This window comes from Pseudochaenichthys georgianus, chromosome 12, assembly GCF_902827115.2.
Source record: "Pseudochaenichthys georgianus chromosome 12, fPseGeo1.2, whole genome shotgun sequence".
In the NCBI taxonomy this organism is placed as follows: Eukaryota; Metazoa; Chordata; class Actinopteri; order Perciformes; family Channichthyidae; genus Pseudochaenichthys; species Pseudochaenichthys georgianus.
In genome coordinates, this window is record NC_047514.1 from 17,684,680 (window position 1) to 17,703,384 (window position 18,705).

The following is an 18,705-nucleotide window of genomic DNA, read 5'->3' on the forward strand; positions in this document are numbered from 1 at the left end:
ACAATATCTCTTAAGAAAAGGCAATATTCAATATAGGCTCTATATACCTACCCACATATTTCTCTCTCTCTCTTTAGGGCACAGACAAGAATTACAACAATACAAATGACAGGAAACATCTTCAAATGCTTGAAGCCAGATATTTAATAGTCAAGTCTATACAAAAATAAATTATAAATGTAGAAAAACATACACAAAAATAGCACAAACCTACAACTTCAAGAAGACAACTATTCAAATGACAGTGCAACAAATATTCTATTGCAAATAATATGTTATCGATTTGTTATACTTTATCAATAAAATAAATATTCTTTGACTGATTTATTATCACTGCTGATCATATCTAATTTAATAAACATATATACATTGTAATTGTCATGCTATAAAATGAATTGCCGTATATTCAATAGGAAAATACAATCTTGAAGTGTGTGTACAGCAATATAGTATCCATTGAAGTGTCCTTGTGGTTTGTTTCTCCTTTCCATGAGACCCTCGAGCTCAAGCGTTCTCTGCAGCCACCATCCTCTCGATAGCTGCCCAGTCTATTTTGCTGAGGGTGCTGCCGGCGCTCTCAGAAAGGTTGTCCAGCCAGTCCATCGCAAAATCACCAGCTGTCGCACCATTCTCCTGCTCATCCACCAGTCCAGCCAAAACCTAAGTAGTGTACACAAATGAAGGAAACAACCTCATCTATCAAAGAAGACATACACGTATGACTTTGTTCCATCTACAGCGGTTACACTCGTCACAGATATATGCTAATATCTGATTAATGTGATCCTTACCATGTCCGACTCTTCGTTTTCTAGCAGTCTATTGGTTTGGGAAGTTGGCCCCCTAAGGTTCTCCTCTTCCCTCCTCGTCTGCTCCCTCCGGATCCCTCTGCCTACAGCAGCCCCTCTTGAAGGACCTTTGTTTGGCCCCGTCTTCCTCTGTTGTCCGACAGGCCGCTCCTCACTCTGGCTGACTGTAGGCAGTTTCGTGTTGCTCTTTGTGTGTGTGAGCATGCCCCGCCTGGTCACCTGAGACAGACGGTCCTTTGGCAGAGAAGTGACTGATACGAAACACACAACATAAGCAGTTTAATATTATAGTTTTTACAATAGAGAAAAAATACAGACAATTAAGTTAGTAAGCTTTTCCTCTTTTACCTGGTCTATGTAGTCCTAGTCTCCTGCGGTAATGCTCTGAATATCGTTCCTGATTCTCAGCAGTCCATGGACGAACCGGGGGTTGGGATTGACCTGACTTAAGACTTACTTTATCATTACTGTGAGCCCTAAAAGCAGATAGACACATTATTACTAGGTCATCCAGATGTTAACAATCAACAGGTTTGGGTTTCTGCTGAATCTGATCATCGTGGAATAATGAATGTTTAATGGTGTGTCCAAAAGCTAGATCAAAGTACAATTATTCTTGAATGAGACGAGATCCTGGTCAGATTACTGTTACCTGTGAGTGCTACCAGGGGCTGGAGCAGAGTTGGGTCTTGTACTGAAAAGCACTGGTAATGCTCCAGTCTGAGAAGCAGTGCGTAGGGTTACAGTGCTGCTGGGAATGTCACTGACCAGAGAACAGGCTTCACGGGCCCTTTGATTGAATCGCTTCAGAAGCTCAAATCTATATTAAATGAAATGGAAATAACAGTTAGGCACATGGATGTTTCTTGTCCACAGACAACGTTACCCGGTACCTACTTTTCTTTTTCCTCTCTGGTTCTCCAATTTGTCGCTTGATTCTTCTTTGTTGATTTCTGAAAAGTGGATATATTTTTGAAATAACATACAATAGAATACAAGAGCAAGTAAAGAGCTTCGCATATCTTACCAGTGCTCCTGAGTTAGGAAAAGGTTTGTGCTCCCTCTCCCTTAGGCTCTCTCTGTGTTTTTGATATACAGCCAGGTTTTCCCTCTGTTTCCTCCTCGTCCAGATCCGCAGCTCTCTCCTCTCGTCCTCTGGAAGGACACGTTTCTGCGACATCCAGCTACTTTGCTGCTGGTCCAGCCTGCTAGGGATTACTTTTTTAGCTTAATGATACATTAAAGTTGTTAAGGTAGACATTTGGACACCACTGAATTGTAGGTACCATACCTGCTGTGGAGTGCATACTTTGAATGGGACCAGTCCAGGTCAGACGGGGATAAATACCCCTCCCTCACCAACTCGTCTAACATTTCTGCTGTATCGGATAACCCGGTCTGACCCAGATCCTCGTCGGCCAATCTAGACACGGACAGGTAGAGGGCAGGGTATTGTGAAAAGGAGGAATAACCGAGCGGTAAGCACATCCACGATAGATAGTGAGTTATAACATGGTTAAGATTGACTTAAACCTACAGAGAAGATATTCCGGACACGTCAGTCAGCTGATCTTTCCTTTCTGATGGAGCAACACAAACAGATGAAACCTTTAACAGTTTGACTCTACTGAGAAAAGAATCATGTATTTGACAATACAAAAAGAAAGAAGCAATTGTATTTGTATTCATCAACTCAAAAGGCAGTTTTGTTTGCCACAATGCGAGCCACTTAGGGTACTAAGTATTTAGAGAATGTCTGATTAGAATGCATCTTTACTTGGAGAAGTGTGAAGGCTGGAAGGAAACCAGAAGTCATTATGAAGCACACTTTCTTCGTCCTCTTCACTTGCATTTGGTTCAATTAAAGTGTCCAGTCGTGGTACCCATGCTGTTAGAGACGGAGTATAAACCACAGAGTTTATAGCGTTTGATTTTCCAACAATACAACAGGGTTATACTGTATATTACTTTATCAAACCTTTACATTTGTTAGAATTTACAATGTCATTTAAAATTCAATGCGGCTTTGGCTAAGATTGCAGATGAATAGTTGTCGGTCTTACCTTCCCGTGGGACAGCCAGTCGGACAGTTTTTTTAACTGCCGTGGTAGTCTTCACATCAGGAGCAAGATTTTCAATGGTGTTCACCAGCTACACAAAGAACGATATAATACATATATTTCTCAGCATTTATAGACAATTAATTGCATGTCATGATAATTAACGTAGGATCAATAATAACATGCTTACGTACCATCCTGGAGTTTGAAAAGTCCTTCTCCAGACAGTCTGCGATGTTCTGTAGAGCAGCCAGCTGGGCGTCCAGCTCCGTGAGGCGCGAGGAGAACTGGACTGCAGGAGTGGGGGGCGAGGAACTGTGAGGGCCAACACTCTGGGTCCTTAGAGCTCGACAGATTTCAGAGTCAGACTGATCCACCATGTGTTGTGGAGAGAATCTCTCTGGATCCCTACTGGGCTCAATGTGGCCGAGTGACAGAGACTCCTCAGGGATATCTAGAGGTACAGTACAACATACATTAGGATCAAACTTTCAAGATGATGTGATTGTAATCAGTATATTAGAAAAATAGAAAACACCTGTGTGAGAATTCCAGTTGAAATCCTCTGGAAGTGTGTATAAGGGTTGTGGATCAGCAGCAGCACCACTCCTTAAAACAGAAGTTGCAAGTACATGAAGATCAGCAGAAGTAGGTGAAGGAGGACGGACCGAAGGCACATCGTGTCCCAGGCTGAGACAGGGAGGCAGGTCCTGATGCATGGCTCTGTCTTCTAGATCCAAGACACTTATGAACTGGCGGCCCTCTGTGCCCTAGGAGACAAGGAAACAAACAGGCAGTGAATATGAAATACACATTAATAAAAGCAACAGGTGCGCGAACAACATGAACAATAAACGGGAAGTCACTGTATGATAAAACATGCTATCTTTATGTACCTTTATGTAAGTACACAAGTTAGAGATCAGCTGTTACCCAGTTTGATTAATTTGAAACACAGGAAAGCAGGCATAAATGTAATATGTGTTGAATTTAGTACATAGTTTATGTAACTGCAATGAAGGAAACGGAGTCTAACAAGCACCATTCATAGACACTTTTAGGTCTACGTTGTATATGTGGCCTCTTACCAGATTCCTCTCTGGCTCCTGCGCGGTCTCCTCTGTTTCTTGAGAAAAGTGCTTGTTGCCAAACTTCTGATTCCCTGAAGTTTGTGCTGGATGCAAAAAAAAATCAAATGTTGCGTATCTTTCTATTAAATTTGCGACAAAAAAAGGAAGTGTTATATCTTTGTAGCTAGAGTTTTACTTCATTCACTCACGCTTAGGGCTACCAGTAGTCACAGATGCTGACACGGCTTTATCCACAAGTGCAGGAGGACAATCTGAAAAATAAGAAAATACTTTACTTGGGTACATTCTAGGTTTAGGAAACATACGTTTGAAACAAACCAGGTAGAGCAGAGAAACCCAATGTATGTTACTACTCATGAACACTTCCTGTCAACTTCAAATACAAGCAACAACTGTGTAATTACATTCCTGCTGTGCAACAACAATTTAAACGTAAACACTGTACAAACACAACCAGAACTCTACCTGGATCTGTGTTTGTGAACACATCATGGCACTCTGGGGGATTTTTACACGTGGAAGCAAAAGCATGGAGCTCAGCTGAAGTGGATTCGGCCCTGTCCAATAATCTTCGACCTGTCAGCAGAGTATCAAAGGACCCTGGGAGTTCAAGTGAAACAGAAAAAGAACAACAGATCAATCCTGAGCTTTTGAAACGGTAGAAGAGAGCACAGAGACACTTGGTTTGACTGCAATTCATCAGAATGGGATCAGCGCCACACCGTTATTATAAGTTAGGAGGAGGGTGCTGTTTATTGATGTAGCAGGAAAGTGACATTATGTATTTAACACTAACCAAATTGAGCAATATTGGCAACATCCTGCCCGGTTGTGATGTCTTCTGCAGCTTGAGGCTCTTCCCGTACAGGCTCCTTTGTTGGCTGGAGATATAATAATACCAACAAAAGATAGTAGAATGACACTTAAGCCTTGGGTAGTAGGGCTGCTCGATTATGGCAAAAATCATAAACTCGATAATTTGGGTCAATAATTGTAATTGCGATTATTCATTGACTTTGAAAACATCCATTTATTGGAGACATTTTTTTTTTAACAGTATGTTTTTAACAGTTGATTACCCTGAACTTTAAGTATAATTCAACAGAAAAACCAATACAAAAAAAACAAATACAAAAAAAAAAAAAAAAAAAAATCGTTTTATTTCGATTACGTTGTTTTCGTAATCGTCGCAAGCCATAATCATAATCGCGATTAAAATACTATTAATTGAGCAGCCCTACTTGGTTGTAGCGCAAAATACTTCTTACTAGGATTAATACCTCTAGTGTAGGGATGATAGACTCTTCTGGTCTGAACGTGACCTCTGCTTGTCTTGCCATCCCCGCCTTCTCCTCTCTCCTTTTATCCCTAAAAAACAGCACCCAGTGTCAAGTGAGTAAAATCAGTATCAATCAATCAATCAATGTTTATTTATATAGCCCAATATCACAAATGTTACATTTGTCTTAGTGGACTTCACAGTTTGTACAAAATATTAGTATGACAATACGACACCCTCAGTATGATGAAAATTCGTCAACAGCGTGAAAATGAATATGTGATTGCCTCTTGCTGGAGTTCGAGTAAGGAGAAGTGGTCGCCCTTCTTTCTGTCGGTTGTTCCACTCTGAGCAACCGCAGTCGAGCTTCTGCAGGAGTCTGCCTCCCGAACGCCAAACTCGTCAACTCCTCCATGGACATGAGACGGACCGTTGGGGCTGAAGGGGCTGCCTCGTGAAACATCTGTGGCAAAGACATCTGTTTATAAACCAAAAAGGCACAATTGAATTCTACCCAATTTCTTGAAACAATGACGGTATTGCTTACCCTTTGTGGTCCAGAATCTATGTGCAGGAGCTTGATCATAGGAGCTTGTCCCATAGGAGCTACCATAAGAGACGCAGGCCTGGAGTAAGAGGGTATGGGGAGTTTGGGGAACGTAGTGTTGCTTTGTGGAGGAGGCTGAACGCGCAGCAGACGAAGGCCCTGCATCGGAGCGGGTGCGTGAGCTGGCAAAGCGGGAGGAAGTAGAGGGAACCCTTCCCTTACCCTCTCTGATGTCTCTCTCATCGGTTGAGAGCCCCTGTGAGTTGGATCATGTGGAGGATTAAAGCCGAGGTGTCTTTTTGGAGCTGAGGTGGATTGGTTATATTCTTCAGGTTTATGGGACTCCATAGTTGCAGGGTGTTGGTGAGGGGCATTCTGTTGGGGCACTGAAGGGGGGTGGAGCTGGAGCAACTTCAAGCCAAGGAAATGTGGAGCAGGATCACTTTGAATGCTCGGTGGCAACACAGGTGCAATGGGAATAGCATGACGTGTGTCCGTAGTGGCTAGAAGCCCCTGTGAGGGCGGGATTAACCTCCTGCTTTCCCCCAACTGGATTTCTGGTGACGCCGCCTGCACAGAGAGTGGCTGCATTTCCTAAATAAAAAAACAGTTAAAAGCTGGGTTTCACTTGTGTTTATGTATTGCTTACAGACGTGCAATATGTCACAATTTAACAGAAAACATACCTGATAGCTTACACCTGCACCATTAGCAGCAGATGGTAGATTCCCGTTGATGTGATGCTGGCCTCCTGCGTGGGAGGTTTTCCCTGAGCTCTGTATGGCAGGCTGTTCTGCAAGAATACATGCAGGAGCCTGACTGAACTGAAGGTTGTTGGATCCTGAACTTGGCACATGTGGCTGGGTCTGAGGTGGCACTGAAATGGGGGTTTGAAGGGGTAAGGCATTCGGTTGAGGGATGGCATTGGTGGCGTAAGACGGTGGCACATTAGGGTGTGAGGAGTTCACGTTAGGCTGGGCCAAAGAAGAGCTCTGCTGGGCCAGTTGGAGGTTAGAAAACGTAACACCCAAAACCTCCGTTAGGCTCATGTAGTGAATATGCTGTAAGAAAGAACGTTGGATCAGAATCAAAACTAGTAGTCAGTGAAGTCAAAAACTATCCTTTTGGTTTTCTTACCTGAACCAGTCTGAATAAATCTTCCCCCAGACGCTGTCGCATTGGCGAAATCTGATTGAATGATGGCTGACCGGGGGCGGTGGGCTCTGCAGGGGGTGCACCAGCTGTGGAGCTTTGAGGTTGAAGGCTTGGAGGATCCACAGGTGTGTTGGGGAGCAGCACTCCAGCAGAGCCTGAAGGCTGTGCATCGGCCACTGCCTCAGGCTGCACAGTGGGAACGGCTTGGGGCTCTTCGTGTGGGGGGGCTTCCAGGCTTGTAGCTTGACTAGGTCTTGAACAACAAACAAGGCTGATGTCAACCGGGAACAGCAGGGATTGTGTTGTAATCAGTTTTTATAATTTCACAGTGTGGTGTTCAAGAAGTCAAATCGAAAATAATAATTCTGCGAGCTTCTGCTCATACTTACTACAGTGATGGATTTTCTAAAATGAAAAACATTAACGCCTAAAAGAAAACAAACTCACAGAGATACAGAGCTGGACACGTCTTCTGAGAGGTCCAAGTCCGCAAGCTTTAAACTCTGCAACAAACAAAACAACAGTTCTTTGTGTGTTCTGACAGTGGTGATGATACAGTATATACAGTACACGAAGAACGGGAAAGCGGATTGGTACCGTTTCAGGTGTGCAGATGTGTCCGGAGATGCTCCGATTGGAAACGGAGGACGACACAGCCAAGCCCTCACTGTCACTTTGGCTTTTGTCTAGAAATATCACACACATCAATTCATATACTGGTTTTTTAAGGGTCTGCATCACAGAGACTTCGATGAACCAATAAAACGTCTACCTTCTTTTTCAGGTGTAACGTCTAAGTCATCAAGACATAGTTGTTGTGAACTCGATTGTATCTGCTGAGCATCAAAGGTGTGTTGGTTGTGGTCATTCGGGAAAGTCAGGTCGTCTGTGCGAGAACCGCTGCAAGGAAACAAACAACATATAAATACAATAGGTTATTCACATTTACAGTCAAATGTACAGTTACTGTTTATATGAAGCAAAAGTCAAATGAAGAATAAGTAAATACAAAACAATTGCCTATTAACATGAATATGATTAACTGTATAAACTAAAGGACACGTGTACTGGTTGATTTCATTGTCTAATAAACCATTGGGGACTTACATGGACATTTCTCCGTGCTGTATATTGTGATCAAGACCAATGATGGGAGTGTGGGCAGATCCCGGGTAGCCCGTATCAACACTGCTCTCCCTCTCCAGATGCCTGTGCCGCCCCTCAGGGTGCAGCACAGGGGAAACGGCCCATGGCGTCTCTGGAACTTGGATGTGGGCACTGTAGCGCTCAGCCCCGAGTACAGCGTTGTATCTGAGCTCCAGCAGGTTGAGTGACGTGAGGACAGCTGCCGCAGAGGCTTTGACTCGCATCACTACTCCTTCCTCCGCTGTGCCTCCATCCGCTCCTCCCCCGTCTTTCTTCTTTTTGCCATGATGTCCCAGAAGCGCCCTCCTATCAGCCCAGCGCACCATCCACTCCAGCAGCCGGCCCAGCTCTGGAAACTGGGCTTCCAGTTTAGGACCAAGGCCCTGCTGCAGTTCAATGACCGTCTCCACAAAGGTTGATGAGCCAAATATGGAGCTCTGTGAAGGCTGCTCCGCGGGGAATACACTTCGCACAGGGCTGGTTTCAGAACCAAAGAGCGCTCCCTTCATCCTCTGGCCTACGGTGCGCTGCCTTCTGAGGCCAAACAAACCTTTCTGCCTGGGAGGAGAGCTGACAGAAGCTCTGGGTGCGGGAGCTTCACTCCAGACGGACGGCTCCGGTGTTGCACTTTGTCTCACAGGCGTGTAGCAGCTGCCAGCTCTGAACACAGGAGGGTCGTTGCCCAGGTGTTTCCGCGCTGCGTGGTGCACATCTCTTTGACGGCGGTGAATAGTTGTGAGCACATCGAACGAGAGGGAATGCAGCTCTCTCTCCCGCAGCTGGGAGGAGAAGCCCTTTAACAAAGGAAGTTCACCGGCTGAGTCCCCATCATCCTTCTCTAACACGTAGCTGAGGAAGAGCTCCAGGAAATGAAGGTACTCGTCATCTTCAAGCTCAAACTCCCAGGTGCCGACCACTGGCAGAGGGGGCTGCTCGTTCCCCGTGGCAACGCCCGGCTGACCCTCCTCACGAATGACACTTTCGATTTGAACAGCTGTCTTCTTTGCATGTTTTCTGCCTTTTACCTTCTTGGCTTTTTTGCCCCTGAAAACAGCACCACAGAGCACAAGATAAGCCACAACATATGATATCACCGTGTAATGGTAGAGCTACGATCCCCCGCGAGCTACCTTAACTCGGGAGAGATGGCTTCAGACGTATCCACTGTGTCTCCATCGCTGTACACTGGAGGGAACCCACAGTCAGTTAGAGTGCTGGTGCTCAGACTGGTACCCAGAGACAGCTGCCTCAACACGGCCATCCCATGTTTGCTTCCCCTGTCCTCCACCTCCTCCTCCTCCTCCTCCCACAGGTGGAGCTCAGGTGGTGCCAGGTGCCTCCTCACACGCCCCAGATGCTTTCTCCTCAGCCTGGATTTGTCTTGAATCACAATCATCATCAACTCGTTCTCCTCCGCTTGTTCCCCATCTAGAGAACACACAGAAAAATGTAGAGTGACATTTATAAGTAATGATGTGTATTATGATGTCATGGATAGTAAGTAACAACATCATCCTAAATTCTAATGTAGCATTGACAATGATAAGTTAGCATATAGTGTGTATATATACAAAGTAGTACTCAAAGCACAAAGACTGGTGTTTGACCCGGCTTAAAGACCATCATTATTATTTGGCTTCAAGTATATTCTTTATCATTTCTCTTAGTTACAAAATAAAGTACAAATGATACAATGTAGCCATCAGATACGTTTAAGCAACGTTAGGATAAATAAGTCAACGTAATAAAAACTGCAGGCCAACAGCTGAAGTGCTGTGTGATGCTTTAAAGCCACTTGTTCAATGAGCAAAGGTTTCCATACCAAGGACATTGCATCGCCTCAGTCTCTGCAGCTGGGAGTTATACTTTTCTCTCAGAGCCACTCTCACAGACTCTTCCTCCTCTGGGAAAGCGCGCACCAAAGTGTCTGCCACCTAAGAGGAAGAAGAGGCAAGGATAAGACATTGGGTCCCGTGAAAGGCGCGAAATAAATCTAAGCTATTATTATTATCAGGGTTCATACACTTTTTCACCAATGACTTTTCAATGACTTTTCCATGACTTCTCAATGACTTCTCCATGACCTTTACCTAATTTTCCATGACCAAAAACATGACTCTTTCTCAGCGGTACCTCTGAAAATGGTTTATTTTAACATGGAACAGGAAAATAAGGTCTGAAACGCGTTGTGCCTCTAAAACAAATCCGATAGTAGGCTTACTAGCTTCTACAGGCCACAACTAATATCTCTCACCAGCAAATACCTCGTCAGTTAAATGCCATTTTACGTTTCATTAGGCTACTATACGATACAGTATTTATTATCATTATAGTATTACTATTTTGGCGATTAGATAAAATATAAATTAGATTTGATGCAACTTTAGTTACATTTCCATGACTTTTCCAGGGCCTGGAATTAGCATTTTGAATTTCCATGACTTTTCCAGGTTTTCAATGACCGTAAGAACCCTGTATTATGTACTCACTCAGGGTCAGTCTGTTGAACTTATGAAAGTAAAGGCAACACATTACCAGGGAAAGAGGAGGAAGTTCAGACACGAGGCTGAGCAGAAGGTCCTGGAGGATCTCCTCAGCGTTGAGGAAGCAGGAGAAAGGCAGGAAGCGACCGGCCCAGCGCAGAGCATCGATGCAGGTCGATCTCACGTCTGAATCGCCAGGGGTCTGAGGGGTACAAGTACACACATTATAGGGCCTCTATGGCTGAGAATAACTTCCATAACGACAATCAAATGGACTACCTGCTCATCTCTACCCTGCTGTCTGGCGGCCTGATACTTCCTGCAGGAAGTGGAGAGCTGGTCCCTGACATGAAGCATCCAGCACAGACCACACAGCTCCCTGAAACAGACTTGTTGGAAAAGTTGATAAGTACTACGCGACGGTAGATTATTGATTAGATATCCACCATTTACCATGTAAGATTTCTTACTAATAGTTTCAATAGTGTCGGGGTCCAGGTGACCATCTTTGTTAGGCCCCCGTTTGAAGAATCCACTTCGGGTGACAAACTTCATCAGGCCTTCTGGGAAAGCCTTTTCTTCTTCCTTAGCTGATGGATAGGCGTACTTCTTCTTGATCTGAAAACAAAAGTTATAGAAAAGCTTCAATTAGAGAGTGTAGTAACAAAGATGTGGCGCTTCCTCGGGTTCAAAGTTATCGAACAAACTTGTATTTGCAATGCATGAAAGGGCAACAAAGAATATCAGCTTTGTCAGCCTCACCTACGGAACTTGTCTTTTTCTAATTGAACCAGATGTTCCTTTTAAAAACGAGAAAGTACCTTGTGTAGTACATGTCTGGCACGGCGCAGATCTCTGATGTACCACTGGGCAGCAGGATGACAACAACGAGCAGATCTCAGAAGTAACAGTAATCTTTGGAGAACTCCAGACACTTTGTGACGGGATGCAACTTCTGCAAACTGCCCTATTGTCCCAACTGGGTCCTAAGCATGAGACAGACACCATTTCAGCAGAGAATTCATCCATGTATGTAAACAAACGGCATGAAATGGTCTTTGTTATGTACCTGTGTGTTGGGGGAAGGCTGAGGGCAATAGAGTGGGGGGGAAGGCAGATACAGTCCACTTGGCACCAACATTGGCAGGCAGGAACACAGCTCTTTGGCTGTCTCCAGCAGGGAAGACAAGGGGGAAGACAACACATTCACTCCAGCCATGACTGAAGCCTTCAGAATCTCCTGGATGGAAACCTGTAATAAGTCCCAGTCTTCTCCTTCAGCGGGGTCTAGTCAAATGAGACAAATCCAAGGAGTTCAATATGAATTATTTTCATCTTATCACTTTTCAGGTCTCACCCACCTGTGAAGCTCTTGTCGCCATATCTATCCGTGGACTCTTGGGAGTCAGACATGCGTAGAAGACACTCCAGCTCAACCTGAAAAATGCTTTCTGGCTCTAAAGCAGCTGGGAGGTGCAGCTCCCTCCTCCTGAGCCTGTCATAAAAGATATAACTGAGATGGTAAAAGATCTAATAAAAAGGATCTTTACATTTCATTCACCGCTCAAATAAATGGAATGCCTTCACACTGACCGGGTGAAGTCAAAGTGGCCGGTGCAGTAATTGGTATAGGCCAGGCTCAGAGAGGCCGCTGCCTTCCAGTCCCCAAGATGATAAGCTAACCACACGGTCTCAGGAAGCAGACCCCCGAGCAGCAGCAGGTCCTGGGCGTAGTCTACTGTCCACACCTCTGACAGGTGCTGCTGACGCACTGCTCTTGACACCTCTCCCTGGCACAGTGGCACCAAGCGCTCCACACCAGGGGCTGAGAAAGGGTCATACTGAGTGACATAAAGAGAGAAGACGGCACTAAAACTGTTTTTAACTGACAAATGATTCTAAAAAAGACTCACCGTGAGGTAGATGAAGTGGAGGCAGAACGGCCACATGGTGAGGAGGCAGGATGCAGAGGGGTTGGTTTGTGAAGTAAGAAGCCATGAATCTCCCCAGGGTCTGAACCACAGCACAAGCTGCGTCACTGTGAAGGTCTGCAGGCAGCCACGGGCAAGGGAGAGAGTCTGCGGCAAGACAAAAAGGCAGATGATCAATTATTACCATCACTGACTAAAGCTACTGTGAATTTAGTATATGGGGTTTGAGGCTGGGAAGATCAATGATTTTAAAAACAGCCGTCCTAAGGAGAGAAAGACTTCAAGGTATGAAGTTACATCAAACTATTAATCATCACGGATAAAGACCCTACTTTCGAGCACCTGAGTGAATACATTTGTTGCAGACTGATAAGTGACAAAGGGATCAATAACTCTTCTTGTCCCAAGCCTTTTCAGTGTGACAAAGCTTACTCAAAGGCCAGTATGACATGTCGTAGATTTTTTTATTCACTTGTATGTTCAGTTTAATTTCCAGTAAGTGACTCACACGTGACAAATCTCAAAGAGTAATTATTGTCCATGGCTGACCTGTTTCCCAGGTCACGTTGTCCCTCTGGTGTCCGGTCCTGTTCAGGATCAGACGGGCCATGTGGTCCCCCAACTCCTGAGCTTCTCTCAGATGGTACTGGGATAAGAGACTGTACAGGAGTGCCAGACAAAGCCGGGTCTCCTTGAAGACGCTACGATCACAGTCTAACAAAACGACACGTGCTTGTTTATTACACGATGTTACGAGTTCATACTGAATGTGAACACGTGGTGTATGTTAGTGGGAAAAAATGAAGGAAGAAGTTCTTACTTTTGTTACTCTCCTCACAAATTTGAAACCGCAACGTTTCAGCACTTTTTGGGTACGAGCCACACAGGAAAAGATGTTCGCCTGGAGATACAACAACAATCCTTATTTAGACGTCACCCAGAGGCTATTTACGGCCCTGAAGCTGGTGCCTTGCCCATAGTTGTATGAATAGTAATTGCAGATTGCTATTACAGACCTGTGTAACTCAGCAGTGCAGGACCCTCCTCTAGCCTCTCTCCTGTGGCCTGCAGAGCTGTTTGGATCTGGGACATGATGACAGACAACTGTTGCTGTTCCTCCTCCCAGCCATCCCAGCCCTCACAGCTCTTTAGTTCCTCTGTGTACTGCTGGGAGATCTTGTAGACCCACTGCCACACTCCAAACAATCTAGCCAAAAAAACAAAACACCAACCTTGTTTGACATCCAATCTTAAATCCCAGCTAAAATGATATGCAATGATTAAAAAAAAAACACATCATTTACTACTACAAAAACAGCCAGAGATGGTGCGTACCTGCTGGACGGCCGCTGGGGAACAGGTCGGGCCTGGTGTACAAAACTGGATTTCCCTACCCTGTCATCCTGTAACAGAGGCACATAGTGTACATCTGAGGGCCAGAGCTTGGAGAGAGGTCCCTTCTCCGCAGAACACCAGACAGTTCTTTGCTCTAGGCTGTAGGCGTGATCAAGCGAATCAGAGAGCAGCCCCAGGATACGCAGGACTGATGATAGACCGTGAGATGATAGTGAGAGACAGTGACCGGTCAGGCGTGACTCCGGTTGAGGGCTCAGCAGGAGGTGTACCAGACGTTTACTGAGCTCTACCACCAGCCCCAGGCAGCAAGGCCCATCTGAGTGAGGGCTATCCCAGGGAAGAAAAGATAGAAGAGCTTTGAGAAGGTTCAAAAGGTAAACTGAAATATTCTTTTCCCCTGTGTGGCCCACTGGGCGAGGGGTCAGGTGGAGTAAAGCAGCAAATCGCACCACACAGTAGAGCGTGTGCTTCAGCAGACAAGTTCTGTTTTCCACAGCGTTTCCTAGAGACATGCCAAAAGCCCAAGCTGTCAACAGCTTAGTCTGGATTCTCCCAAGTTCTCGATGAAGAAGAGATGTCTTTCTCTCCGTTTCTTCAAAGTCTTCTTCAAAATCTGGCTTAGTAACAAGTCCAGTCTGTGTGTCCAGGGCGTGGAGTGTGTCAAACATTGAGGCAAACTCCAGACGGCCGCCATCCTCCATGTGAGAACCAGCAGGAGGGCCATCTACATCAGAGTCATCTTCAAAGAAAGTCTAGGGAACCACAAAAAAAAGATAGCTAACAAACATAAATCAACTAATAAAGCACCTGTAATACATTTGTACTCAAGGTAATCACATGCATGTAGTCGTTTTCACCGTAAGCAGGCACATAAAGACACTCCTGATGAGAGATCAGACCTTTATGTAAATGTGGCCTGTCTGTGTACTGTATAAAGCCTACACTAAACTCAGAATATGAAGCAATACATTTCTTTCTTATGTTCTTCAACCCACCTGTACTCTTTCAAGAAGCTCCGTGGTACCACCGAATGTCCGCTGATCCTGCAGGAAAAGTGGCAAAGTGGATCCGTCTGTTGCTACAGAAACCACAGAGTCTGCGGTGTTGGGCCCACGTGTGAGAAGGCTGCTGTCAACATTCAGACAAGATACAGACTCCAACCATGCCCTCACATGAATCTGAAGAAACAAATATGAAGAAGAGTGTTGTCAAGAGTAAACAAAGTACATCAAAAGATGAAGCTGAGGAAGATGCCGGTTCCCACTTCTGCAATCCCCTGGTTCACCTGTGACTTCTCCAGTATCCGGCTGGCCTTCTCGAGGTCCTTGCTTGTGTCGTTCAGAAGTGTTTTCAGCAACAGGGCAGGAGTAGGCTTATCTAGCGCCCTCATAACTGTGGCCATGTAGCCATCAGACACAATGAGGTACAACAGCCGTGGATGCCAGGTGACAGAATAGCGCTGCCTCAGGACATCCCGCACCGACAGGCTAGAGCTGGACAGAGAGGCGTCCTCCCTCCCTGCAGACATTGGTGCCCTGCAGAGGGAACAGATTGAAAGTTTTCATCACAGACATTCAATTAGTGATGTCGAATTAAAGGTGGGGTCGGTCATTTTGGAGAAACCAGCTCGAGTGCCCTAGAATGAGGGCACCAGATACGTTTGTGCACAGATGGAAGGCTGACAGGCAGGTAGGCCATCCAGTTATTTTAGCCGGGCCGGCTAAAATGATTGGTCGTGCTTTTTACAGCGCTACGGCTTCCACAGATTACAGATTTTTTTTTTTTGGGGATTTTTTTTTTAATGGATTTTTTGTCAAAGCACTTTTGCTATCGGGATGTTAAGAGCATATAACAAAAAGTGTATCTCGAGCTGGTTTCTCAAACTTACCTACCCCACCTTTAATGTTAATAATAATAATAACAACTTTAATTTATTTCGCGCCTTTCATCAACCCAAGGTCGCTTAACAAAGAAACATATAAGGACAAAACATAAAACAGGGGGCAGAAATGGAAGTGTTACATTGCTAACTATCAACTTTGATAATAAGATTATTGTGAGGAAAATACAAAAGCTTTTGTTTGAGATTCTCTTTGATATCATGGTAAACTCAATATTGATAGATTGAGATATGAGAATTCAGAATACAGAACATACACACAAGCAAATCAACAAGGGGACCAAGACAGGCAAAAGGTATTGAATGTGTACCGGTAAGTGACGAGGGGGTGCAGTGGTAGGAAGTGTGCAGGCCCAAAGTCCACATTGCAACCGCAGCTTGCTAGTGTGAGAAGCCCCCCGAGGCGAGCTAACATCAGGAGGGAGCCTCTCTTCAGAACACAGGCCAGGAAAAGACCGCCTGGTGACCAGCTCACACTGCCCACCCAGTAGGACCTGAAGAGGATAAAGTACATTTTTTAGTACAATCACACTATACATCAAAGATGTTCAGTAAAGTGATAATGACAGATGGCATTTAGGTAATGCAACACCCCTGGCATTCTTTATACAACTGTACAGACACACTGTGAATATACTTTACAACATCAATCACTACCCATTTTTATTTAGGTATACTGTACCTTATGTACTTAGAAGGGATCTCCATTTTCTTGCTTCCACATCCTCCAAGGCTACTTGATATTGAGACAAAATTCTGTGTGCTCACAAAGAGCACCTGCGTGGCCTGCATTCAACAAGAGAATATATCAATCTTAATTCACATATCCTGGAACAAAACATATATATTACAAAATGTGTGGGGAAGAATAAGATAGAGAGGTTACCTTAGGCTGTCTCTGATTCAGGACAATGGCTAACAGGCTGCCATCTGGGGAGAAGGCTGGCACCAACGCCCCTCTGGACTTCACTGGGTGGCAGGGAGGGGTGAGACGAGACATGGGGTATGTCTCGGTCGCCCACTTTATGCTGTATCCCACAGAACTACAAAAAGAAATGTGTGCTTTTAACCACTGTAATACCCAATGAGAGTCCTGTCTGCTACATAGACCTGTTCACTCACCCTACTCTCAGGTTGGCCTCTTCCCACTGAATTTTCAGGCAGGTGAGGATTAGCTTCTTCCCAGATGTGAAAGCAAAAGCTGCTAAGCAGGCATCCCCTATAACCTAAGATTGGAGATACAATTCATTGTTAGGCCTATAGAAAATCAAATGTTGTCATGAATTAAAACATGAGACAAAATATAATACGTTCATAAGACAGACCTCTGATTTGACGAAGATGGTGTGTACAGATGCTTCCTTGTCTTGTGAAGAAGGCAGAATGGAGTCTTCTAGGGGCTGTATATGTGCCCAGTGTCCCCTGACTGTGCCATCTCGTACTCCCGTCAAATCCCTGACATCCATACACTCCCACAGGAACACTTGCCCTGTTATGGATACCAGGAGCACACGCATCCCATCCCCTGAAACCCGGAGAGACAATCGTGTGGCATTGCCTGTGAAAAAATAAACACAAGGATCGAAGATTTACCATTTCATTTAAATGGAATGAGGATACTCAACGATCAGCCAAAGGTAAAAGACTAAACATCATCTTATTAACCCACATCAGTTGCATCCCTTCTTAAATTCAGGATTAAATGTGGAAGCAAATGTAAAATTGTGCGTCTCAGGTCAGTGCACCCTCTCACATCTTCCAAGTGAAGCGAAGTATGTTATAGACTCACAGTATGGAGGATTCATATGTACATGTAAAAATAATGTACCATCCTACCTTGAACAGCAGTTATCATTTGAACTACTTCAGGGACTGCTGCAGCCGTCTTCAACAAGTCTTTATCCCTGTTCCACAGAAACAGCTCTCCCGAGACCAAAAGTCCACAAAGCCACATACCTACAAACAAAAACAATAAGAGACTTGTAATTTATTTTCACAATGGATAAGTGACATGTATTTTGCCTTGAGTTTACACATTTTACTCACCACTGTGGGATGAAGCCATTGTCACCACACTGTTGAGTAAAGGATGGAGTTTAGGAGTCCTCTTCTTGGTGCGACCAGACACCATGTTGATCTCACTGATCCGCTTGTCATCCAACAGGAACACAGACTCCTTCTCCTGATGAGGGACATGACACAGGTTCATTTTCTCCTGATGTTGATATTGAGTGACTGACTGAAATGCTTGACTGTCCTCACCTTCCCAAGCCAACAGAAGCGCGGCCATGGTTTCTTTCGTTTGATGCTGGATGACAAAACAACCTCCAACTTCAACTCCATGTTTTAAAGACAGCATCAGGTATTCCTCTTGATTGTTCCTCAGAAAGGGCTTGTTGTGCTTACAGGATTCTCCTTTACAAGCAAGACAATATAAAGCTATTGGTTAGCTGACAAGCAACATTTGTATTTACTGCAATGTAATCATTCCAAATTAGCCACGTTTCTAGTAAGAAATACCACTCCCAAATGTACAATGTCACCGTTATACGTTTGCAGCAATGGGTGCTATGTACTGGCAATGGTTCAGTGGTTATAGCTAATGTTATCCAATGTTTGAAGCAACAAAAACATCACCATGGTCAACCATACCGTTAACTAGCATTAGCCACCTAGCTAAATGTGTTTACTGCGCGGAGCATTGGTACCGATAAAAATCCTTACCTGAGCACTTTAACTACATTTGCCATGGTCAACTGTTTTAATGGTCACAATATTGGGTTGCAAAATAACAATTAAACTATTTTATTACGTGTTATCCCGTAACTTATCATGAAATATTTCGAAACTCCCTCCGCTTCAATAGCCAGAATTATTTCCCATGATCCTCTTGGAGGAAGCTCCAACGCGTTGCCGTAGGAACGTAGTGCCCTCTGTTAAACACTCAC

The 18,705-nt window shown here is 44.6% G+C and overlaps 1 protein-coding gene across 1 annotated transcript; it reads right to left on the reverse strand.

Annotated features, from left to right (window-relative positions):
* Positions 1–77: 77 nt before the first annotated feature.
* cplane1 (ciliogenesis and planar polarity effector 1) lies at positions 78–18,610 on the reverse strand. Its single transcript, XM_034095776.1, has 50 exons — positions 18,482–18,610; positions 18,020–18,172; positions 17,804–17,939; positions 17,594–17,713; positions 17,083–17,315; positions 16,880–16,983; positions 16,644–16,800; positions 16,440–16,543; positions 16,069–16,251; positions 15,143–15,392; positions 14,853–15,035; positions 13,837–14,609; positions 13,518–13,708; positions 13,322–13,402; positions 13,051–13,215; positions 12,484–12,648; positions 12,164–12,395; positions 11,932–12,065; positions 11,640–11,857; positions 11,392–11,556; positions 11,041–11,188; positions 10,850–10,959; positions 10,623–10,772; positions 9,910–10,021; positions 9,218–9,515; positions 8,049–9,131; positions 7,714–7,841; positions 7,539–7,627; positions 7,389–7,444; positions 6,924–7,194; positions 6,473–6,847; positions 5,787–6,380; positions 5,527–5,702; positions 5,241–5,328; positions 4,757–4,841; positions 4,426–4,560; positions 4,149–4,211; positions 3,958–4,043; positions 3,408–3,639; positions 3,064–3,323; positions 2,873–2,960; positions 2,587–2,697; positions 2,347–2,389; positions 2,101–2,232; positions 1,837–2,014; positions 1,707–1,762; positions 1,462–1,629; positions 1,158–1,285; positions 792–1,060; positions 78–660 (listed from the first exon to the last, which is right to left on the reverse strand). The coding sequence occupies exons 2-50, from the start codon at positions 18,098–18,100 to the stop codon at positions 505–507; spliced, it is 9,543 nt and encodes a 3,180-aa protein (XP_033951667.1). The 5' UTR covers positions 18,101–18,172; positions 18,482–18,610; the 3' UTR covers positions 78–504.
* Between the last annotated feature and the right edge of the window lie 95 nt (positions 18,611–18,705).

Bases quoted from the DNA above. Each gene is read 5' to 3' on its own strand.
- cplane1 (XM_034095776.1), bottom strand. From the start codon at position 18,100: ATGGAGTTGAAGTTGGAGGTTGTTTTGTCATCCAGCATCAAACGAAAG. The intron at 16,984-17,082 runs GTCTGTCTTATG...CTCCAATCTTAG, and splicing joins CCATCTTCGTCAAATCAGAG to GTTATAGGGGATGCCTGCTT. The intron at 10,960-11,040 runs GTAAGAAATCTT...TTTTCCAACAAG, and splicing joins CGACACTATTGAAACTATTA to TCTGTTTCAGGGAGCTGTGT.